At 37.6% G+C, this 26,012-nt stretch overlaps 1 protein-coding gene across 1 annotated transcript in view; it reads right to left on the bottom strand.

Annotated features, from left to right (window-relative positions):
* Positions 1-26,012, bottom strand: part of LOC125267740 (transmembrane protein 211) — a 178,921-nt gene that overhangs the window by 96,872 nt on the left and 56,037 nt on the right. The window contains exon 2 of the mRNA XM_048189659.1: positions 22,856-22,994. Coding sequence (XP_048045616.1) covers positions 22,856-22,994 — 139 coding nt within the window. The remainder of the gene's footprint in view (positions 1-22,855; positions 22,995-26,012) is intronic.

Raw genomic sequence — 26,012 nt, 5'->3', positions numbered from 1 at the left:
CATAACCCCACCGCCACCATGGGCCACTCGATCCACAATGTTGACATCAGCAAACCGCTCACCCACACATACGCCATACACGCTGTCTGCCATCTGCCCCGTGTGTGTGTATATATATATATATATATATATATATATATATATATATATATATATATATACACTAAACTATATAAATCTAATTAAATATATGTTTGGCTTCATGTATAAGAAAAAATGTAAATGAGTTTTAATTTATAAAATAAATTAATGTCCCATCAGGAAAATTACCGGTACCATTCCCATTAAGTTTACAGACTTTTGTTCAACCCTCAAACACAACATTAATTCACTTATTGTACATGTGAATAATCAATACAGAAAATGTACTTTCAAAAATACAGACTTTTCTAAGAGCGTAGACAAAAAAGTAAGTGTCTGGTCATTTTTTGGTTTACTAAATCTCTGCGTTCTGCACTCAGATTCAATTGTGACACTTTCCTACAAGCAGCGCCAAAACGAACAAAATAATATCGATCTCTGCTTTTCCACAATAGCTCAGACTAAACAATCCCTTTATCCCAAGGCCAAACAAGATTAAATGGCAAGAAGTCCAGAGATCCAGCAATACTCAATTTTCAATCTTACCATGAGTGAAAGTGCCATCAAAATCGGTCCATCTACTGTACTACCACCACAAAGAGAGGATGCAACCCATGTGTCAGTCGATTAAGACTTCTCTTTTCCTTCCTCTGTGTGTTTGTGTGTGTGTCTGAGACTGAGAGAATCGCTTCACAACTTGTTGCACCATCTAATAAAATCATCTCTCCTGTTTACAAATCACCTGCTGGCCCAACTCACAGCCGGCTCCAGTCACACACACTCACCCGCTTCACCTGTATGTGTTGTGTACAGGCTTTTAAATATCAGACATTACAGAGATACACGGTTTCTCAGTGGCTCCACGCTGTGTTAGTGCACTGAGAGCTGAAAATACAAATGAGGAGCAGTAGCAAAGCTTTTAACACCAATAATAACAAAATATAGACACACACACCAACACAAATGCTCTAATCATCTCAGCAAGCTCCATTAGCCACCTCTCAGACTTCCCTCTGAAGAGAAATACAGCCTCCAGAGAGTCTGTCTTTTCGTTCAGACACTAAAAACAAAACTAATGTTGCTTCTTCTTCCTTTTTTTTTATCTATTCCTGTTCCAAACTGTCTAACTCTATCTACTATCATGACACACATCTTCAGATGGTTTGATCAAAGGCAACGGTAAGTTCAGCAGAAGAGCACCAAGTTTAGAAGTTCACTGTCATCCTCCAGGTGAAGATGAATATAAATGCTGTATATTCCTGCTGAAAAGCACATTCATGATTCAGACGAGGACTATCGATCGATTTAAGGGCAATCAATTTAATTACATGATATGCCAAGTAATTTATACACAATTAAAAGCCCCCGAATGAAAATAATACATAACAGAGACATTACATTATTATGAGTAAAGAATCAAACAACAAGCTAATTCATCACACTAAATTAACAGTTCAAACTGGGAAAAAAACTGCTTAAGGTGGTTTGCTGGTCTAACTACCCACCTTAGGCCATTCTAATCTGTTTTCTCAGCAGGGATGCTTGGTCTGAATCTAGTATGTGTCTAATGGATGCGTATGTAACCATCTGAGAGTCTGAGTTACTTCAGAATGACCTTGCTTCATTAAAAGAACATCATAACTTAAGAGTTACTCAATGCTCTCAAGTATTTGCCAGTTATTAGGAAGATTACAGTGGGCGATGATAAAAAAAAAAGACATATTTCTTTGATCTCCACCTGTTTCAACCTCCATTCTTAATTAAAGTCAGCATGAAATCAAAATGGACAATTCATATTTTTTATGAAATATTGCAGTGGTTATTATAAGGGATTTATCAAAGCACAAAATTATTTTTTTAAAAACATGTGCCCTCATAATCTTTACTTAAAAAGCACGCTTGAGCTTCCATTTGCTAAATGTGAGTGCTCTATGTGCATCTGCTGATCAATGTTTATATGTGAATAAAAGCCTAAATTAAATCTGTTCATCATATAAAATGATCGTGTCTCTTCAGAAGACTTGGATTAAACTGCTTGATTCATTGATTGATTTATTTTACGATATCTTTATGAATGTTTTGAACTGTCAGAATCAGAGTTTTGGGTGAACACTTTCAATTCTCGCATTAAAAATATCTACATTTTTGTTCCAAAGATGAAAGAAAGTCTTATGGGTTTGGAGAGACATGAGGGCATTTTTTGGGTGAACTATCCTTTTAAGTAGGGTTGTTCCGATTCCGATACTAGTATCGGAAATACCACCGATATCCACAAAAATTTCTGGCATCGGTAAAGGCGAGTATTTAAACTCACGTACCGATCCGATACCATTTTCTTAAACAATACCTACCCTGTGTCTCAATCAGCTCCCTAGTTCAGTAGTCAGGGCACTGACCAGGGAGTCGGCCATTTTAAGGGCTGTCTCAATCGCAGAATCCTTCCAGGGCACTGAAACGTTCGCTCCCTGAAAAGTCCCACAATGCACCGTGAAAACCAGGGAGCATCGATGCTCACTATGCTCCCTTAACGGAAGTTCTGAAGCGTGAAACTTGAATCACGTGAGCCAACTCACTACACATAACGATACGCGATAGATGTTTTTAAAAATACAAACCGTTATTTTATTATATTTCAGCATAAACATACATTGCTAGACAGGTAATGAACATAATCTAGCTAACATTTATAATTTATTCACGGCTGAAATGTTGCACTTATATTTAACAAGCAAATAATTAATCATAATGTACTTTAAATAACATTACAAGTAATGTCAGAAAATATCAGCTCTGTTGTTGATCATAAATACCAGTAGTGATGTTGTACAATGAGGACGTTGTCACGTTGCCGGAAATAGAGTCATAAGTGTCCCAATGTGTAGTGAACCAGCATCTTTTACTGTCCTTATCAGTGCCCGAATTCGTGTACACGATATACTGATTCACGAGCTCGGGAGCTAGGGAACTGATTGAGACACACCCCTAGTTGTGCCCGCTATCTTTGCTTAACGCAGCAAATCGGAAATCAATTCTTCTTCGCGGCTCAGAATGCAAACACAGGAAGTTGTGCTGTGTTGCCACAAGCAACCACTGTTTAAAGCAGCGGAGAAGTGAAAACGCGCTAGCAGTATGTCTGCTGTTTGGTAGTATTTCAGACCAGTAAAACGGCGACATGTCTCATATGCAATGCTGCAATTTCGAGTGGCACAAGTATTGGCAACTTTAACACAAATAACTTAATAAAGCATTTGAAGACGCGTCACCCCGCGCAACACGATGGTTACATAAAGGCTAATGCTGCGTTCACACCAGACGCGAATGAAGCGATAAGCGCGAGTGATTTACATGTTAAGTCAATGCAAAGACGCGAATTGACTTCCTGCGGCGCGATTCGCGTGAATGACGCGGTGCGAATTGAGCGATTCGGGCGTTTGACGCGCTTAAGATGGAGAAGGGTGAGGCGTGCCAGCTTCATTCAAACAAAGAGAAAAGTTTTCAAAAGACAAATAAAGATCACCGACAAAATTGTCGGGTTTATTGTTCTGGATGACCAGCTGCTGTCAGTCGTCGAAAACGTGAGATTTTTATTTAACAAAATTGTTTCTGGACTTTTTAAAGAGATTATTTTCTTATATAATTATATTCCTAGATTTATTTGTTGCACTGTTTTTATAGTTATATTGTAAAACTAATATACCTTTTTCAGTTTACAGTGTTAGATTTGTGGCTGCATTCGAAGTTCTTTTTCACTTAAAATAAATAAATAATATAACTGACAAATCTATGTCAGATAATAAAAATACTCTAGTTCACTGTATGTTTTTGTTCTTGTTTTATTAAGGGATAAGTCTGAAGCACACCATAAATAATTCTATCAATTCATACAGGGCTAGTAGTATATATATATACAGATACACACCCAGGTATCGGATCGGTACTCGGTATCGGCCGATACCCTGAGCTCAGGTATCGGAATCGGTATCGGGAATGGAAAAGGGGTATCGGAACATCTCTACTTTTAAGTTATCTGTACTTAAATATTTAAGTTAAGACCCAGCGTGATCTCATGAGAATACGTGTGTATTTTTACGTAAAGTGTGGTTCTACCACACGTACATTTACTTACGTTTTCATACACACAAAAATTTACAATATTGACGTGTTTTTAGCACTGAAATGTAAAATACTTGCGTATTGACAGCAAAAAACGTAAATTATTTACGTATCCACTTGTGAATGTGTATAAATTCCCAAATATTAATATTAAAATCGTTGGATTGATGTTTTAAATCTGTTGTATTCAATGTCAAATCACTACATGTTTTTAGTCGCATTTATTAAATGCAGTTTACTCTTCTACATAATATGAAATAAAATTTCTGTTTGTGACTTGTGCGGCAAACTCGTTTCGGAGGATTACATAATGTTAAACATGACTACATTTTTAAAACCTTAAAATGAATAACATTTCTGTAATTGTTTAACCATTTAGTAATATTTATTTGCTGTGCGACACAGAAGGCGACTGACGATACAACCTTGAGATAACGTTACACCAAAACACAACATAAATTCACAAATCACATCAATTTTATTTGTTTGCTGTACTCCAAATCATTAGAATCCATATGTTTGCAAGGAATAGATCGAAATCCAGCCCTTTATCCGGCGATCTTCATCTTCATTCTCAGAGGCGACCGTCACAGTCAAGCCAGCGCTCGTTATGATTCAAATTTGAAAGTTGCGCCCTCGAGAAGCGTTACGATGTGGTTTACGGCACTGATATCGAACGCACATTGGTTCTCACCTGCTTCGTCACAGATTGCAACATGCCGTGTTTCAGTGGATTGACATTTGCAATGAGTGCACGTCTTCACGGACAGAAGCCAGATTCATATTTTCATGGATTAATAAATTAAATTCTGCTCTGCATCCCATAAACTATGACCGCCAGAGAGTACTGCAACTCATCATCATTTGAACTACTTTTGACATTTTCGCAATAAATAATTGATTGTGATTACACTTGTTTGTCTCTTATTCTTTTAACAGTAAGTTTTTTTAAGAAATGGTTATGTAGGTTTAGGGGTAGGTGTATAGGATTAGCGGCTCAAAATATAATTTTAATGCTATATTGTTACTAAAACACATTTTATATACACATTTTATTTTATTCTTTTAATATTCTGTATAAATTAGGTATGTTTAGGTTCAGGATTTGGGTTTGGGATCTTACATTTATCTATGAAATGATAAATGATACATATATCTTTATGACATGAAAGATTCCTAAATATTTTAAATTTTTTCGCTGTAAAAACGTAATAATGCTACGTTTAAATGCTGCTAATAGGTCCATATTGTACGTTTCAGCACCTATCCAAACGTACAAAAATGTATGTTTTGTGTCTTTGAAAGTTGCATATTAATACCTACGTATTAACAATGAGACCAGGCTGTAAGACCATATTATATTATAAACTTGATAAAAACAAGTTTTGTTAGTCACTTAAATTGGGGCAGTTAGTTTCCTCAAATAATTTGAGTAGACTCAACTTGTAGTTTAGTAATAGTATATGCTAGTAAGCTTATGTGCTGCCTTTGCTTCGCTGAAACATATTTAGATTGAAAATCTAACCGGAATATTATTGGCTCCTACTGTATATTGTGAAGGGTCCCTGCATAAGACTGTGGGGTGTCCCATACGGCAGTCCTGCAAACAGTGGCACTGGAAAACCTCACTGTCACTCAAAATTCAAGGATGAGTTGTTCGGACCTCCTCTCTGGTGTACCCCCATCTGTGAGCTCACACTGTCAGTCATCATGTTTGGTACTAGTGCTGTCATCTCATCTCATCTGCACACTAGAGACCAGATGTTATTCTGCTGTCATAATGACCAGAGCTGTCAAAGAGGAACAGAAATCTATTAGGGACACAGACACTAACTTATACACATAATTTACTATTTGAACCCTATATTCATAGTTAGCTACTGTAGCTCAATAGCTGTGGTCATTATGAACTTTTTAATTAAAAGAACATGAAGACTCTTCAAAATATATATATATATTTTTTGTTCAAAAAGTTAAATGAGTTTGGAACAACATGAGGGTGAGTAAAAAATGACAGAATCACAATTCTGGAGTGAACTTTTGGGTTCTGCAAAGAGAGCAGTAGAAGAGCATGACCACTGAAAATGGCTTCTCTGCAAAACACTTCCCCATCATGTGGCAGCCATAAAATAACCGGTGCAGAAATGAGAAAAAAGACAAGGTGCAGCATCCGAGGTGCAGAAATTTCTGCTGAGTCCCTCAGAGCATGAAAGATTTAGAGGCACGCAATGGTGGAGGACTGACAGTCTGTTATTTATAGAGCTGTGCACTGATTCAACACGGTCAGCCCGGCACCCTCATATCACTCCCAGCACTGCCATCAAGAGTTAACACTGCTAACACAGCTGCTACACCAGCTCAACAGATTCAGTGCGGAGGTAAAGAAACCCAGCGCTGGGTCTAAGAGCGCGACATAATCCTACAACATTTCAAACCAGGAAAGAAGGAATTAAGGCAGTTTCCCAAGCAGCCCAGACTCTGCATATGACTTCAGATCTCTTTGTTGTTTATTATTTGCAAGTGTTAGAATAGCTAAATCCACACATTTAAAAAAAAATGATGTAACAGCTTTGTCCTTGCATTCGTTCCTACTAGTATTAATCAACTAAAAATGTGAAATGAGAACAATCACAAACAACTCCTTCACTCTTACGAATAGGGTAATGGGCGATATTAGCCAATACACAAATGAATGTCAAAAATCCAGAGGAAAATAGTCTGCCATCTGGCCACCTTTCACAGACTTTTTCAAAGTATTATGATTTGGGATGGGCCAGCTCTAATTTTGTGTGCTATTTAGAATGCATAGCATGGGAATTGAACACACTGCCATTATTGAATTTAAAGATTAAATAGTCTTTATTTAATCCCCTTTTAAATGATCAGCATCAGATAACTGCGCTTGATTGGCCATTCTGCGAGCTGAATTCATCAAATGTGACAGTAAAGAGATTTATAATGTTACAAGAGAGTTTTATTTCAAATAAATGTTCTTTTGAACTTTTTATTCATCACAGTATCCACAAAAAAATATTAAGCAGCACAACTGTTTTCAACACTGATGGTAATAAGAAAGCAACAAATCAACATATTAGAATGATTTCTGAAGGATCGTGGGACATTGAAGACTGGAGTGCAATGCTGAAGATTCAGCTTGCTGTGGTATCTGCCACCAAGATGTTAGCAGCAGATCCTTTAAGTCCTGTAACTTGTTAGGTGGGGCCTCCATGGATCCGACTTGTTTGTTCAGCACATCCCACAGATGCTCGATTGGATTGAGATCTGGGGAATTTAGAGGCCAAGTCAACACCTCAAACTTGTTGTTGTGCTCCTCAAACCATTCCTGAACCATATTTGCTTTGTGGCAGGGCGCATTATCCTGCTGAAATGCTTAGGTAGGTGGTACATGTCAAAGTAACATCCACATGGATGGCAGGACCCAAGGTTTCCCAGCAGAACATTTCCCAAAGCATCACACTGCCTCGGCCGGCTTGCCTTCTTCCCATAGAGCATCCTGGTGCCATGTGTTCCCCAGGTATTCATCAGACCAGGCCACCTTCTTCCATTGCTCCGTTGGTCCAGTTCTGATGCTCACGTGTCCACTGTTGGCTCTTTCGGCGGTGGACAGGGGTCAGCATGGGCACCCTGACTGGTCTGCAGCTATGCAGCCCCATACGCAACAAACTGTGATGCACTGTGTATTCTGACACCTTTCTATCAGAACCAGCATTAACTTCTTGAGCAATTTGAGCTACAGTAGCTCATCTGTTGGATCGGACCATACGGGCCAGCCTTCACCATGACCCTGTCGCCGGTTCACCACTGTTGCTTCCTTGGAGCACTTTTGATAGATACTGACCACTGCAGACCGGGAACACCCCACAAGAGCTGCAGTTTTGGAGATGCTCTGATCCAGTCTTCTAGCCATCACAATTTGGCCCTTGTCAAACTCACTCAAATCCTTACGCTTGACCATTTTTCCTGCTTCTAACACATCAACTTTGAGGACAAAATGTTCACTTGCTGCCTAATACAGTATATCCCACCAATAACAGGTGCCGTGATGAAGAGATAATCAGTGTTATTCACTTCACCTGTCAGTGCTCATAATGTTATGCCTGATCGGTGTATATATATATATATATATATATATATATATATATATATATATATATATATATATATATATATATAGGGGTGTGCATAATTATGCAGTTAGTTATTCCATTCAATGCCATTAATTTTTTATTTTTTATTTTTTTTTCTGTGTTACTTTGGTTTTCACATATAGGTTGTAATGTTTACATTAAATGTGCAAAAGTTCTGATATGATTTATTTTTTGCTTCCTTTTCATACACTACTAATAAAAAACACTAATAAAGCATTCCAAAATGTGGCTATACATAAATCTAATTAGAAGAGCTAAAGTCTGGACGGAGACATCTACATTACATTTTGGTTTTAGCTAGAGGGTTTATTAACATCATGTTTCTGCTTATAGATGTATTCTGGCCGCAATCAATAGAAACCAAACATCATCACATACATCAGCAATCCTTTTACATGTACACAAACAGAATAAACAACACAGCTTATACGTCAGCTCTCATTCCTGAAGATGAGTGAGAGGGAAGACAGGGATTTTTGGGACAGGAGAGGAGGACAGATCTCCAACTCAAAGAGGTCATGCATACAAACATAAAAACGAACAGAAAGGGATGAAAGGCAGAAGGAGCGAGGGACCAAAAGACAGACAACACAAGACAAAAATGACTGATTATTTGAGATGGAGTGAAAATAAAATGTAAGAATAATTCCAGAGAGACAAGAAAATAGTGTTGAAAAGATTGTGAAAAAAAATGATGACTTTAAACAATAAGAAGGAAGTAGAGAGGATTGAAAAGAGAGGCAAGAAGAATTATATTCAGACAGGGTGAAGCAAAGGATAGACAGGAAGAGACAGAGATAGTCTCTAGGCTCCCAGTGCAGTGAGCTCCAGGCACCAGAAGTGAGATGTGACTGAATACATTACAGTCAAACAAGAGGAATGTATATCATAACTCAAGCGGCACTCTCATCTGCCTCTCAGTCTTTCCCTGCACACATTCGCACAGGCCAATTAGTCATCCATAGTATGAAACATGAGCTAAGCTAGCCAAACAAACAGCCTTAATTCACACACGCTTTAACAACCGCATCACCATAGGACAGCGCTCGTCGGGTGTGTTTGTGTGTTACGCTGTAGAGTCTGGACTGCGGCTCCAGCTGCATGCATGACGAAATAAACTTGCAACAACCTGAACCGCAAACAAGAAACCAATGACAACCATAACTCAAGACATTCAAAGAGAGAGGGTTGAGATAAGAGAAAAGTGAGAAAGCCAGCTATCACACACAAACACACACTCATTCTCTCTTTCTCCCTCTCAAATACACTTCAGTATGTAGGTTGCCTGTCACAATCATGAGTTTTGTGCTGATGATTAACTGTCATAAAAATATTTGTGATTAACGATTTAATTGGTCACTTACAGTGCCACAAAACGTTGTTAAACTTGGAATCGTACATAATAATAATAACTATAATAAAATACTTCCATGATTTACTTCAATGCTGTGAAAATGCATTAATTATTAATCAATTATGTTTATATAATATATATATATATAATATAATATAATATAATATAATATAATATAATATAATATAATATATATATATAATATAATATAATATAATAGCAAAATGTGATTGAAATTTAAATGGCACAATTATTGCAGTTATGTCAAATAATTTTGATTAGATCAAATAACCATGATCAGATGATTAATCAATAATCTTGACAAGCCTAGTATACTGTGCATAATATGCTAATTTTCCAACCCAGACTCATGAAAACACATGCTGGTGGTGACATTTATGCATAAATGATATTATGTTGCTTCTTGTATATTTTGCATATTTTAGTCCAGTGAGTGACGCTAAAAAGTGCATTCAGTTTTCTCTGAAACAGATAAACATTACCGTGCCAACATTTTATTACACTGATTCATGCACGAAACCCAAACGAAACAAAAGAACAAAAGAAAATGTGAGATTGAATCATATTTGCTGATAGATGGTTTTTAAAGGTGCCATCAAACGTTTTTTTACAAGATGTAATATAAGTCTAAGGTGTCCCTTGAATGTGTCTGTGAAGTTGCAGCTCAAAATACCCCATAGATTTTTTTAAATTAATTTTTTTAACTGCCTATTTTGGGGCATAATTAGAAATGCGCCGATTCAGGCTGCGGCCCCTTTAATTGCTCGTGCTCTCCACCCCCTCCCAAGCTCTCGGCTCTATCATTGCGTAAACAAAGTTCACACAGCTAATATAACCCTCAAAATGGATCTTTACAAAGTGTTCGTCATGCATGCTGCATGCATACATCGGATTATGTGAGTATTGTATTTATTTGGATGTTTACATTTGATTCTGAATGAGTTTGAGGCTGTGATCCGTGGCTAACGGCTAATGCTACACTGTTGGAGAGATTTATAAAGATGTAACAAGTAGTATAACAAGTTGTGTTTATGAATTATACAGACTGCAAGTGTTTAATAATGAAAATAACAACGGCTCTTGTCTCTGTGAATACAGTAAGAAACGATGGTAACTTTAACCACATTTAACAGTACATTAGCAACATGCTAACGAAACATTTAGAAAGACAGTTTACAAATATCACTAAAAATATCATGTTATCATGGATCATGTCAGTTATTATTGCTCCATCTGTAATTTTTTGCTATTGTTCTTGTTTGCTTACCTAGTCTGATGATTCAGCTGTGCACAGATCCAGACGTTAATACTGGCTGCCCTTGTGTAATGCCTTGAACATGAACTGGCATATGCAAATATTGGGGGTCTAAGAATTTAAAATATCTGAAGATGTATGCTGTTACAGTTATTATCATGTAGCTAATGCTATCCTACATTGTTGGCTCTTCATTTTGCTCTGATTTGCTATCGTATATATATATATATATATATATATATATATATATATATAATCAGCTATAGACACTAAACAGCGCAACTAAATTAGTCCTCTGCCATTATTACAAATACCTTTTCGGATAGGTGCCGTTGTAGAAAATGTGCTACCATGCCAACATCATTTATCTGTTTACATATTTTATATTTCATAAATCTTAAAAGTTTTTACAATCTTTTTACAATTACATCAAGCTCTGCAATCTGGAAATGTGGATATCGTGTGCGCCATAACACCAACAGCAGAATGGTTATCCGAACAACAAAGAAATGTACAACACTCGTGTTACAGTGTGTGTATTCACACACACACACATACACACACACACACACACACACACACACACACACACACACTTGATGCTGTCTGTCGTTACATTAGCGACAGTAACCGGGCTGTATTGGCCCACGTTGAGGAAACAGTTGTCTGTGAAATGTGTGGCGCAGACCTACAAAACTATGGAAAGTTGTATCGGCGTATTACCAGAGAAAATAAAATTAACCCACTGTTTCTTACAAGCGCGCCGCCATCTTTATAAAATTGTCTTTGAACTTCCGTTTTGCGGTAACGTTAGCTCTGTACATTTCTATGGCATCGCTGTCAAAGAATAATTAGTTGGTTAAGTGGATTTACTTGTTGTAGAGTTAATGAAAGTTATCATGAGCATTGTTATGTTTAAAGCATATGTCTTAACAAATGTCAGTAGATCGGGAAGATTTTAAAACGAGCAGTTCATTCATAAATGTAAGATCGCAGTGGAAATACAAACCGGAAGTCAAAAGACAACGAGCGCAACGCTGAAAAGGGGCGGAGCTACATAAGGTCTATAGGCTCGGATGAAGGAACTAAAAAAAAATAGTAAGGTGTTCATTTGTACATCCAAACACTGAGCAACTGCCATGATTCGCTCGTTTACAAGGCATGATGTCTCTCGAGGAAAAAAAAATATTGTGCTCGAATCTCACTGTAGTAGCTTATTTTCTCATGGGCGGGCAAAGCAGAGAAAGGGTAGGTAACCTTTCCCCTTATGACGACATATGGGGAAGATTCCAGATTGGGTCTGAGCTTTCATTTTATCAAACGCAAAGCAAAACACCCAGTGCTCGGTTTACACCCATCGCCTTTTCTAGCCACTGGGGGACCATATGCAGGCTAGGGGAACTCATATTAATGTTAAAAAACCTCATAAAGTGAAATTTCCATGCCATGGGACCTTTAAGATTCTTTTTTTTTTTTCATGCCAATAAAAATACTGCAGGTTTTCTTCAGGTTATCACTATATTAAAATTAAGCAAAACAAACGGACAAATGTTTACTGTCACGAGCCGTCACGTATTTGTGAGCTTGTAGTGGGAATCTCATGAGTGAGAACGAGAACTTTAAAGCTTGCAGGCTTCCGTACGTCGACCGCCCGCAGCGTCTTCTTGGATTTTTAACGGTTCGATTCTCTCAAGTCTGCATTCGATGCATCCTCGATATCAAGAACACATCCGGGTACTTTCATGTGTTCTCTGTTCTTGCGTTCTTGACTATTGGAATTAAACGGTTGATGATGACGTAGAGCGAGAACACAAGGACGCAAGATCGCTGAAGAATGCATATTGAGAAACAGCCATTTTCTCTCTCACGCATACACACTATTACTATTACTCCTCTGTGTGTGAGCTCCACCACCCACAGTGGGAGCAAATTCAATGAATATCTACTCCGTCTCATTATGAAAATCCTACGGCCCTCATTACCTTTGTCTGAGATATTCAAAGAAGCTCCATCTCCACCAATCAGCCTGACAGCCCTTTAATGTCTTGATTGTGATGTCACCGATGTCTGATTGGATGACACTTACAGTAGGAAGGTTTGATTGATATATACTGGTATTTAACTGCTGTGTTTGTGTGAAAACAACTTCTGTACGTAGAATAAGATCAAATCAGTCCTCAAGCACCAACCTCAGTCCAGCAGTGATGTTGATGAGAGTCTGAACTGGTCTGATGTTCATATATCTGTGCGTTTCTGGCCCTGGGGAGATCTGACACAGCGGGCCGCGGTCTCTTCAGCATTACGACAATCCTTTAAGAGTGATGGGGTGTGAGCAGAGGCAGAAAGATCAGTCTCTTTTTTTTTTTTTTTTTTCTTTTTCTCAGAGAGATGAATCAAAAGAGAAAGGCCATCTGAAGTAGGGTAAAAGAGTGGGAAGAGTAACTCATACAGTGAGAGAGATAACTAATCTCAAATAATAAAGCCATATCACAGCCCACCATCTCTCATAACAGACATGTGCCAGACTGCAAACAGTGTTTCGCTCATGTTTTCAAAACAGGGTTACAGTTAATGTGCACAGTTATAGCAAAGAGGTTTAATCCATTGCGATTTTTTTGGTTATTAATAAAAACAATGCAGCTATGATTTTTAAAAGCAGCGTAAACAACATTCTTCAAATCTCATTTATGTTGTGTTCCATGACATGAGGTGAGTACATTTTATTTTTTAGTGAAGTATTTCTTTAAGCTGTGACAGGAAAAAGTATTTTAACATTGAAAAAACACATCAGCTTTACTGCAGTTGTCAGCTGTGAAAGAGAGAAAGGATGGAAAGGTTTTCTTTGGTACCACCAGCATCAGATTGTCAGGGCAACCAGCCCAATCTGAAAAGAGATTTTGAACATTTTGCCTGACATCAGTGCACTTCCATCTCCAGCTAAATACATCCCAGGGGACTCTACAGATCACAGCGCGCCTGTACACTCAACGGAGAGGATGTAGTATCATAGACACGTATCATTTACAGTGCTAAACAACCAGTCCATTAAATGTTTTCCATTTCATTTCTCCGTTGTCTGAGGATATGTCTAGTTAAGATTAATATACAATTACACTAGCATTCAAAATATTCTTTAATATTACTTTATTATTATTATTTATAGGGATGCACAATATATCAGTACCAGATCAGGTAACGGTATTGGTCTATATCAGATTATTGTGCTAATTTCTCCAATTTTCCATTTAGATTACATGCTAATAATTTAATAACACTGTTAAATCTTAAGAATATCCCATTAAATATTAAATTTTCAATTTTAGGGGCTGATTTAGTAACAGCTTGCACCAGTGCAAACCCTCTTTTGGTGTTAAAAAACTACTCTCAGGATTTACTAAAGACGAAAAATTAGCGCTGAAAAGGCATGGAAACCGTTATCTTTGCAGCTGACCTTATTGCATAGGCATTTGTAGGGGTTTCCCTTTCAGATGCAAAATTTATGGGAGGAGAGTATTTAAAGTCATTTAAATAAATTGAAAGGTGATTTACTAAGGTTTGCGCTAGTCAATTTACTGGTATTTGCGCCATTATTTACTGCCCAAAAAAAGCATGTCTTAAACCAGATGCTAATTTGCTCTGCTCTTGGTTGATTGCGTTGGTCATTATGCATCTGTGTTCTTCAATTTACACGTTGTCAGTAGATCATGCGCAGAACTTTCCACTCCCATTGGTCCTTTTCATTGGATTGCTCTCACGCTAATGTGCCCTGTTTAGTAAATCTATAGTGTTGTGATGCTTAAATTCACTGGTAACATGTGAAAATAATATATTTTATGTTTGTTTGTTTTTTAGACTAAATGTAGTATACATTTTTATATCAAACATTTATCAGTTATTGACCATAACATGAAAATGATTATTAGTTTAATCTGCTAATTATCATTGTTAGCCAACCTTGTAATATTGGTGCATGCCTACTTTTTTTTACACAATTTTGAATAATAGTTATAAAATAATGCAAAATACTGTATACAAATAATGTAGTGACCAAAAAAAATTACTTGGATTAGGCTAAGTGTCTATGTTCACGTGTTTATGATTCTTGAGATGATGGTATTGCTATCCATGACTGAGTGCTTGAGTACAAGACTCGATTGGAACTATAGTCCAGCAAAGAAACAAAAAAACAAAACTGTAAAATGAACCAGGGAGAGAGACTGACATACTTTTCCATTACAATGAATCTTTCAAAGTGAGCTGGAAGGACTCATAATTTATTAGCATGCCAATGTGATCTATCTCACTCACTTTATCCATCAATCTCTATATCTTTGGAGAAGCTGCAAATGGGTTTAAGCTGTAGTGTGTCCGGTTCACACACCCTCACCCAGAAGAGAACACACACAAACACACACACACACACACACACACACACACTGGTTTCCATGTTTTATGGGGACTTCCCATAGACATACAGTAATGATTTCTATCCCCCTACACTCTAACTCTACCCCTAAATCTACACATCACAGAAAAATTTCTGCATTACTACATTTTCAAAGCACTTCATTTAGTATGATTTATAAGCAGTTTTCCCCATAACATAGGAAATACCAGGTACATACACACACACACACAAACACAATGGGTATAAACACTATAACCTAACCCATTTTGTCAGGTTTAGCACACTTTTGGATATAAATCTGTCCCCAAAATTTGGTTAAGTAGGTACACACACACACACAGACAGACTGTCCTGCACTGGTTCACACTCACTGGACGCTGTTCTGTGACCGTCTATTTCATTTCACACAGGAGGGCAGACAGACATCCAGAAGACGGCTCAACCATAAATAACATCCTGAGGAAAGCAGATCACGCAACCCAATATTCCCATCAAGACATTCCTGTAAACATCTTACATCATTTATCATTTTTCTCTTAGTTTCTTTTTTCCCTTTCAGTTTTCAGTCAAGACGAATTCTCTCAGATGTCTTACAAGTTCGGCATTGAAGAAGGGCATAAATTTATCAGGTAATCACCAAAAGAGTGGAAGACAGAAAGGTCACTGACTGATTCAATGTTCTCTCCACTCACTTTTACATTGTTTACACCAGTTTGTTTCAAAGCAAATTACCTCTGCAAACTCCATGCGCAGCATGTATATATCATCATGCTAACAATCACACACACACACACACACAGATGGATCATCGAGTGCCATAAGAGGCTCTTGTTTGTTGTGAATAACTGTGAAGTTGCCATCATCACATTAAATGCAGCTCTGCTATCATTTCCTCTGCATAATACCTTCATTGTTCTCGCAGGGCCATTATGCTTCAGTTCCCTCATTTCACATCAGCAAACAAACCCTCTCTCCTGTGATCTTCGCATCCATATTTTAGCTATAAAATAACCCGTTTATAAAGATACACAGAAAAAAGTGAACACACCAGAGTGTAAAATTTCTTATTATGTGCGCTGCTCTAATATTACATTGAGTTTGCAAACCAGACTGAGTTGTTTTCCTTACCCTTGTGTGGGACATAATGTAGACAAAGCGACAGACTCTCCAATGTTTATGAGATGGCTTATATTGCATCAGTGCAAGAAGGGTTTCATATGAGGCAGGTGTAGTGTGATTTACAATAATTAATCTGGATATAGGAAACACAGGCACAGAGGAAAGACAATCTGATACTTCAGTAGCTAACCAAGAATTCATCTTGATCAACAGAGAAGACATGTTTACAAGATTTTTATAAGGAGTCCAAGATAATTTTCAAGTCTATCAAGGCCGAGTCATGTCTGAAGTCAAAAAAATCATCTATCTCTAAAAATGTTTTTGATGTTCATGATGTTCATTAAGTAAAACTAACCTACATTTGAAAGTTGAGGTTTAACTTGAAAGAAAAGAGCATGTTATCCTCAATACTATGCACTTTTACAATTTTAGACAAGTTTTTTTTTTTCTCAGTAGATGCCGTTTTGTTGCACATATCCACATGGATAGGTTATAAAACAGCTACAGAAAAAGATCACCATATTTCCAAACGAGAGAATTTAAGCTGCAGCACAGCTTTTGTCTTTAAGGAATGTAGTATTTACCAACTTTTTGTAGGGAAGTACTGATATTATGCCTGACAACTGATATATGGCCATTATTATAAATCTATACTATTTTGTAAAAAAAATAGAAAAAAGGATTCAGTCTCTCTAAACCCCTCCTTTCCAACAGCCTACTCTGCTCTGATTGGTCAGATGGCCAGTCTGTTGTGATTGGTCTACCACTTACAGTGTGTGTCAGAAATGAAACACCCATTACCAAATCTGAATTTCAGCTCTTCCTCAGCACTTGTAAACAAAGTGATCCAAACAGTAACGATGGCATCAATTTTACCATATCAATTCAAGCCCAAGTCCTCATCCTTTGGAAGTGCATGCAAAATACAGTAGATTTGCTTTCGCAGCACAGAAAACAGCGACTTCTCGACATCTTTTGATCTTTGAAACTTTGCAGAACTTTTACATTCACAAACACTATATGAAAGGTAATATCTGAAAAAGCATAATGGGGCACTTTAAAAAAAGACAGAAACAATTCAATATACAATATCTGCCAATAAATATTCAGCATTAGTCAATACCGGTAAAACTTATCTTCCATTTTATTACAGTGCTCATTATTGTAATGACTCACACAAAACAACCGATACTGTCCGTAAAAAAAGCCTCATGAAGTAATTCCCTATAATAAGATAGCTAAGCTTGTTTGTCTTTCATAAGTTTTAACAGTTAAAAGGGCAGTTGTAGAGAAAAGACCTACGAGCGAATTCAAAACCGCTCCTGAGGTACACAAACCCCTGGATGGGAATTACTGAGCTACAGCATTATAGTCTAATTATATCTGTTTTGTAGTTTATTTCAGTTTTGACAGTCCGACTGACGGAAAATAACAACTGCTCCTACTTTAAAAGCAATGATGAGAGAACGTTTTTCACTGAGCAAAACAGCACATGAAATATTAAAATTCATCAACTATATGTCTTTCGACTTCAAGCAAACATGCAGAAACTTTAGAGGCTTCTTCATTTCCAAACGTTCTCCTACTACAGCAAGAAAACTTTCTTCAAAAGGGTTATTTGGCAAGCATTTAAGAACGAAAACTTCCTGAAATCCTCGTTTTTGAGAACACAGCATGTTTGTTTGGAAGAAGGCATCTATCTGAGCTGAGGTTGATTACTAGTGTATTACCCTTGAAAAGATGCTTCAGTCAATGCTTAGAGAATACCAATGCAGTCCATTATAGCCTGTGCCCTTTTACATTCTTCACTATTACAGTAGTTTTATGGAAATATCATTACTTTCTAATTAGAACAGGGAAATAAATCAGCGTGAGGCACTTATTTTTTGGCTGTTAAAATTATTTAAGGTTTCTCTGTAATGATCAATGTAGAGCCCAAAGGCCCAATTAAAACAAGCATTTAAATGTACAGTATTCCCACATCCAATAAAACCTTCCAAGGCCTCAAAAATATCAAGGACAAATTAGAAATCAGTGCTCCCAACATACATGCATCTAGCATATAAACATATTTATTTAGCATGAGTGCTTGTCATTGCTTTTGTGCAAGTAGTGTTTGGTGTTGTTTACAGAAGTATTGGCCTGTTGAATGAAGGCCAGTGCTACACGAGGCATGTGGTCACCCCTGAACCGCTGACCTGTGTTAAAGGGCTGTAATTGTCTTTTCACTGCGGTCAGTAAATCTCTGAGTGCCCTCACCGTGCCATCACAACATTCTGGCGATGGTCGTTGCCTAGCAACCAGCGTTGAGAGCAAACACTTCTTTCTTTATTTATTAATTTAGCTTTTGTTACTGATGCGCACTGCAACAAAGTGAGTTCAGATGCATGGGCTATTTAGTCTGCAAATTCTGCCTGTTCAGAAAATATCTGCATAATCACGTTGGAGGGTGTGCGTTTAAATGAAATGTCTGGGAAATAGCAACCAAAATCATTAATTCCTGTGGAATAACATTTTTGCAATCCAGCCCTGCAAAATCTTGACTGGCTGGACTACCAGCTGGTAGAGTAGAAGTCAACCAGCCCATGAGACACCAAACTCGCATCAAAGAACTAGCGGAGACAAAAGCTGACTTTGGCATTTGAGGCCAAAAAGTTAAACACACTGAAAAAGCAGGTGGCAGTAGTCTGTATTAAGCCGCGGTCACGCTAGACTTTGAACGTGCAAAATTTCTTTGGATGCTGTAACGGTTGTGATATGATGTCACGGTCTACAGCGTCTTTTTTATAAACATGAATTCAACATATAACTTAAAGTAAAACATTTAAAATGTAAAAATACAGAACCTACTCGACTTTACTGCAAAAATATAATTCTTTTAATTCAACCAAGAGGTCATGCCGTGACAAATCAATCTTGGTCGCACGTGATGTGAATTCGCAGGTCAGAGTTCACCAAATTTGAACTTTGGAACGCAGCGAAATGCGAAATTTTTCGCACGAGCTTGCGTTTCCGGTCTAACGCATTCGCATGCGTTTGAATGGAAGTCAATGGAACGAAAAGTGCAGTGTGACCGCACCTTTAGACATTCAAGGAAACCGAAACTAGGGCACAGTTTACACCTGGTATTAGATTTTGGGTTTGGTCGATCGGATCACAAGTAGACCAGGGAGACACATAACCGTTGGTGTTTTAATCTGTCTCTTTTGTCCACTTTTAATCACTTCTGTCATAAATTCTTTGAGGGGAGGGTCTATGGATGGGTAAATGTATGTTTTTTTTCTTCAGATCTTTCAATCTAATGGACAAAATAAGCTCGGACAATTTACATTTGAACACGCCTGGAGACAAAGATTATAGATATAGAAAGACAGTACACTCCTATTACTTGTGAATGGGACAAACTGCAATTTGCAATATGGTGGAATACGTCCCGCCTTCTAAGTAAAAGAGCCAATCACTGATTGGTTAAAGTCATTGCATCACTGCAGCTTCCATTAGAAGCTCCGGTTCCCACAGAAACCTGAGACTCGCACTTAGGACCGCACATGCGCATTGGCTGGTCTAGCCTGAAAAATAAGCTTTTTTAATGCTATTTGAGCATAAGAAACTACATTTTACATTTACAGAATTGTGAGAGAACAGTGTGCTTGGTACGTTTTTCGTCTTCAAAGCAAACTAGGGTCTTCAGCCAACAAAGTCTGACTGGTGCGCTTCCCATAATGTTTATGTAGGCGGTCTTTAGTGGCTGTTCGAACTCATTCGACCCCATGAGCGTATATACCACGAAAGCAATCCGGTCTAATGCGTTTTTGACTACCTCTGGAAGTGGTCAAAAGTGGACAAGCCCAAAACGATTTAGACCCCGTTTACACCTGCATTTAGCATCATCCACTTATGATCCGATCGACCAAAATGCATCTTAATACCAGGTGTAAACAGGGCCTAGGATTGTGAATATACAAACTAAACAAAGCAGTGCTCGCATTCCCCCACATGGAAAAAACCTATATAAACATATATGTTTCAATATAGGTTTTGATATAGGTTTTACATATATGTGACATATATAAAATTGGCCGTTTTCCTATATTATATGTACATATATGTACATATATGCACACATATATGTACACATATATGCACACATATATGCACACATATATGTACACATATGTACACATATATATATATATACACACATATATGTACATATATGTACACATAATATAGGAAAACGGCCAATTTTATATATGTCACATATATTAAAAACCTATATCAAACCTATATTGAAACATATATGTTTATATAGGTTTTTTCCATGTGGGACCAATTTCACGTGTTCGTGTAGCGGTGTGTTTTCTGCGTTGTGTCGTAATCAAAGACAGACTGCGAAAAATCTTGCCATCAGGTCCTCACTTTATTCTGTATAACACAAATGGCAATATATGAGGACTTGTGCAGCATACAAACAGCATGCGGCAGCAACGCACAACGCTGAGAAAGAGAGATATTAAAAGTAACTTAAGTAAAGAAAAATAATCAACGAAACATCTGAATGTACATCACAGAGGGGTTTTGGATTACAATCCTACAAATATATCATGTGAATTCAGCTGTTACATGAAACATGGCCTTAATTGAATCACCGCAAAAACTTTGTGCGACCTACCGCTGTGATGTCTCATGCAGACTGGGAAGCAGCAAAGTGCGTCAACACCCCAAGTCAGCATGGCGGCAGGAAACCCCAAATATGGTCATGGCAAGTGGAATCACAAAATAATTGTCTAAATACATAACTGCTACATTCGCACATACATAAGTTCTTGCATAATTTTTTTCGTTAATTCTTAGTTTTTGCCTTGATAATAGAAAATATGAGCTAGGCATCATGTATGACAGTCAAAAATGAGATATGAGCTACAAAATGACCAGATCCTGCCATTAGCTATATAGAAGACATATATGGATATGAAGAAGCAATACAGGAGACCTATATTTCCTGTATATGCACATATATGCACCTCAATTTTGCCTATATGTGGCATATATACACATATATGCAGTATATATACGCATATATGCAGCATATATATAGCATATATGCTGTATATATGCGCATATATGCAGCATATATATAGCATATATGCAGTATATATGCGCATATATGCAGCATATATATTATCATATATGTGCATATATGCAGCATATATGTACATATACACTGCATATAGGTTTCATATATGCGCATATATCCACATATAGGTTCTTTCCATGTGGGCCATTTTGAATATAAATCATGTTGGTCAGTTGGTTTTTACATTCTTCACTTCAGATGGCCGTGTTGTTCTGAAAATATTTGTATATTGTAATGCTCAGGTAAGAGCCATTTGTGTGCAATCATGACTTCGTTGTTTGCTTGCTTTCATCGTGATCTTTTTTCTTCTCATGCACTGATTCACAAATCAAAACGATTTCCCTCATTGACTGCCCATACCGATTCAACACGCTCAACTGGACAAATAGCCGCCAATATGGCACCTATTGTGCCGTCAGTGTATAACACACCGCAAAAACTGAGCTGAAAGATGTTTAACGATGGCCCAACTTTGGCTTAATGTGTCACAGCCTTTAGATTGGTTGGTCAGAACTGCCAGACCATCATGGACCAGCAACCATTTTGCAGAAACCAGAAGGGATTTTCCCCCAGAAGGGATCTGCTCTCAAACATATTGTGCCTGAATTGCAAATAGTGTTTGAATAAACTCTTTCATGCAATTTAATGAAGGTGTAACATGAATCTTTGCATTTCTAATATGAAAAAGCACCTAAATTCAGCTTCAAGTGTTTCATATCACGTCATATCAAACTGTATCATTCCTCCCCTGCTCTGCCAAAAAATGAACAATACACTTCAAACGTGAACACGACAGAATTCAGATATTACGCCCAAAGCAGTTAGCAGAGCTCCAGCATGTATCACATCATATTAGAGCAGGAGGTGAGAGAAGGGAGACTCCTTTCTGAAGATCCCTGCTGTTGCATGCACTCAAAATCACACAGAGTAGAAGATCCAAGGGAAAAGTCAATCCATTCTTCAAACTGAAGTGTGGGAAAGAGATATGTTGGGGTTTTACTAATCTTGCATAGATTTTGAGAAGCTCTCATCATTTCTGTGTGTGATATGCCTCAGATGGTCTATGGGGGTCCTGTCTAAAGCTCAGATTAGGGTTTTACTGACTATGATCAGTCATGTAATGCTACTCAGCATGGTTCCTCTAAGGGTTGGTGTTTAAGAGCTGATCAGAGGTCAAGATGGTAAGCTGGACACTAACCTGCAGCCATCTGCATGTATCCTGCCAATGTGCAGATCCTCCTCTCACAGGCTCCACTGGGCAGGAAGATGGTGATGATGGCCAGCAGGGAGCTGACTGCCAGCAGAGCACATCCACCTGAACACAGGACCGCACTCGTCTGGAAGACACATAATGCACAACACTTACAGATACTAGAGCTTTATAAGAGTTCTGGGGCTTGATTGATTTTTATTTAAACTCAGGCAATCCAAATTTGATTCTGTTCCCAATAAATGAATTAGTCTAGCTAAGAACGGTTTTAAAGGGATAGTTCACCCTAAAATGAAACCCTGGTGTTGTTGTAAATGCAGTATGCCCTTCTTTCTTTTATGGACCACAAAAGGAGAATTTTTAGAAAATCTCCCACTCGTGCTCACTCAAAAGTATCACAGAATGATCCCAAGCAACACATGCCGTATATTCCAAGTGTTCTGATAGGAATTGGTGAAAAACAAACATAAATGTAATTTATTATTTAACAAAATTCTTGACCTTGGCTGTTGGGCTTCTCTGCGCGGCGCAAATAAAAAGTCACAATGAAGCTTCATGAAGCTTCGAACCACTGATTAGTAGCTTTCTGGGCATTGAAAAAGGGAGTGTTATTGCTGGCGATGCAGGCCTCTCGGATTTTATCAAAAAATATCTTAATTTGTGTTCCGAAGATGAACAAAGGTCTTACGGGTGTGGAACGACATGAGGGTGAGAAATTAATGACATACTTTTCATTTTTGGGTGAAATAAACCTTTAACGTTATGTAATATGAGTGCTGTTGGCCGTTTTATCACATTAGATACATTTGAGCGTGTTGAAAATGATGTTATAACGTTACTCTGTGCTTTCGCTCGGCGGCAGCTATGAGACACTTGTTGCACACTGCAGTAATCTAGATCGATGTTAGTCACGGTAAAACATGGTACTCGCGGTAAATCAAGAAAACGAGATTCAAACAATAAGACTAAACATGTTGAGCTATATAACATTGATTAGTTTTCTGTCTATAAATGTAACCAAACAGTTGTTCCCTTGTCTAATAAAACATGTAATATATTAAAGTGTCTATGGTGTTTCCATGGTTTCTGGTGAAACCAAGGGTAACGCAGATATGACGCCATTGATAGGCGACACATAGAGATGGATCATTGTCCTGGTTCAAATTGCTTATTTCTCTGGATTTAAACGTTCTTGGAAACATCTGGGACAATGTAAGTACACAAGTCAACACTGTTCTAGTGGTTTTTGGATATTTTAATCCAAAAATATTACATATTGTGCCTTTAAGTCGGCATGAGAAAGAAGTTGCCATAGTCCTTTCCTTCCTATTATAAGATATATACAATGAAAAGCCGTGTAAAGCGACTTCTTGAACAAGAAAAATGTAGGGCGGGACTTGATTTTGTCCATTGGGAATTGATTGGATGGTTGTGGTTTGCTATTGGTCGATCTCATGTGAGAGACAGGTTGTCCCGCCCTCACACTAGTAAACATGTCATGTCAGAGAAGAGAAGAGATGTCGCTGCAAGAGGGATGGGAAGTTATTTTGATTAAAGATCAAGGGGGCACATGAATTTTAAAATGTGCATGGCTAAATTATTTATAATAAATACTGCAATATTCCATTAAAAAATATAATTTCATGGTGACTTTAAAGGAATGACCGTGATGGCCTCTTGCAGAAAAGAGAAGCAGTCTTTCTGTAAAGTTGAGTCACAGGTGGATGCTTTTCAGTGAGAAGCATTCAGAGATTTCAAACTGAGGTTTTCATTCTGACAGTTTGATGTCTCTTCATTAGACCAGCCGGGGCTTTCAAATACTGTTTCCACACACAGAACTGCAGTATCAAGCTTACTGGACCAAATCAACAACACAGTAAACAAAATATCTGTTAAAAAACTTTCAGCAGATCTCTTGCAAGAGCAATACACATTTACATACAGAAAAACAGTGTAGTTCGTACTATCACATCAGCAGTGCGTATTAGGCAAGAATCACAATATTAATACAGATGCTATAACTATATCAATTTCATTTTCCTTGTGGTCCTAACGGTGAAGACATTAATAGTGAGAATGGAATGCAAATGAAGACGAGATGGCAGATTCATAGGTGACATCTGAAACCGCAGTATTTCTAGTGGTAATGATAACATTTGTAGTAATTATGACTGTTTTGTGTTGATGACAACATTACGACATCCTTTACAATAATGGCATGCCTGCACTGGAAAGGGGAAAAAATCTAATAACACAGAAGTGGAACGTTGCAGACACTTGGCGGAAACATATTTCCTTCAAACTGAACTCATTCCCCTTTAAATGGTATTCATATATTCATAGAAACGTCTAGTTTCCTCAGCACCATCTCTTGATCTTGCCATCTTTGAAGCCTTTAGATGAAATGAGCTCTTGCCCACTGTGCTGTCAAACATTACCGTGTTTCATTACAACTAATAGAGACATATTAGGGCTTCAACAGATCAGATCCAGAATTAAATGGTACCCTGGAAAATCATAAATAGGCTGTCTATGACAGGAATGTTGATGATGCTCATAAGTTAAACAAACAGTATGCATATTTCATCCATATATAGTCCACATATGGCTAGGAAACAGAAATATACTTCCTGAGGTCGATACTAATTAGTGGTGCTTGCCAAGTGTGCTGTTACTTTTCAAAGTGATCAGACTTACCATTTTTCATCTAGTGGATGATAAAATGGCTAAGATATCCCATACGCTGATGTTAAAAGAGAGACCCGTTCCTAGAGATCAGAATATATAGAGACTTAAGATGGGCTCTTTTGACTGACAGAACACCCTTGCAACCACATAGCAACCACTCAGAACACCACAGCAACCGCATGGAAAAAAATGTGACAACTTCCCGCAATATCCAACACATTTTCATGGCAATTCATAACTATTTTGCATTTGGAAAATTTGTGGTAAATTCGTATGATCTCATTCGTAGGTTTTCATACAATCTGCTTGCGTCCCACATTTTCGTACTAATCAAATCACACTGAGGGTTATGTTTATGTGACCACACGCATTGTCGGCTTATTAAGCACAATCGGGTTTAGAACATGCATGTAAATGCACTCAAGAGGAGTCGTTTTTTTTTATAAAAATGGAACAT

The sequence above is a fragment of the Megalobrama amblycephala genome, linkage group LG4 (genome assembly GCF_018812025.1).
Source record: "Megalobrama amblycephala isolate DHTTF-2021 linkage group LG4, ASM1881202v1, whole genome shotgun sequence".
Classification (NCBI taxonomy): domain Eukaryota; kingdom Metazoa; phylum Chordata; class Actinopteri; order Cypriniformes; family Xenocyprididae; genus Megalobrama; species Megalobrama amblycephala.
The sequence above is the reverse complement of the archived record's forward strand: the minus strand, read 5'-3'. Positions and strand labels throughout refer to the sequence as shown.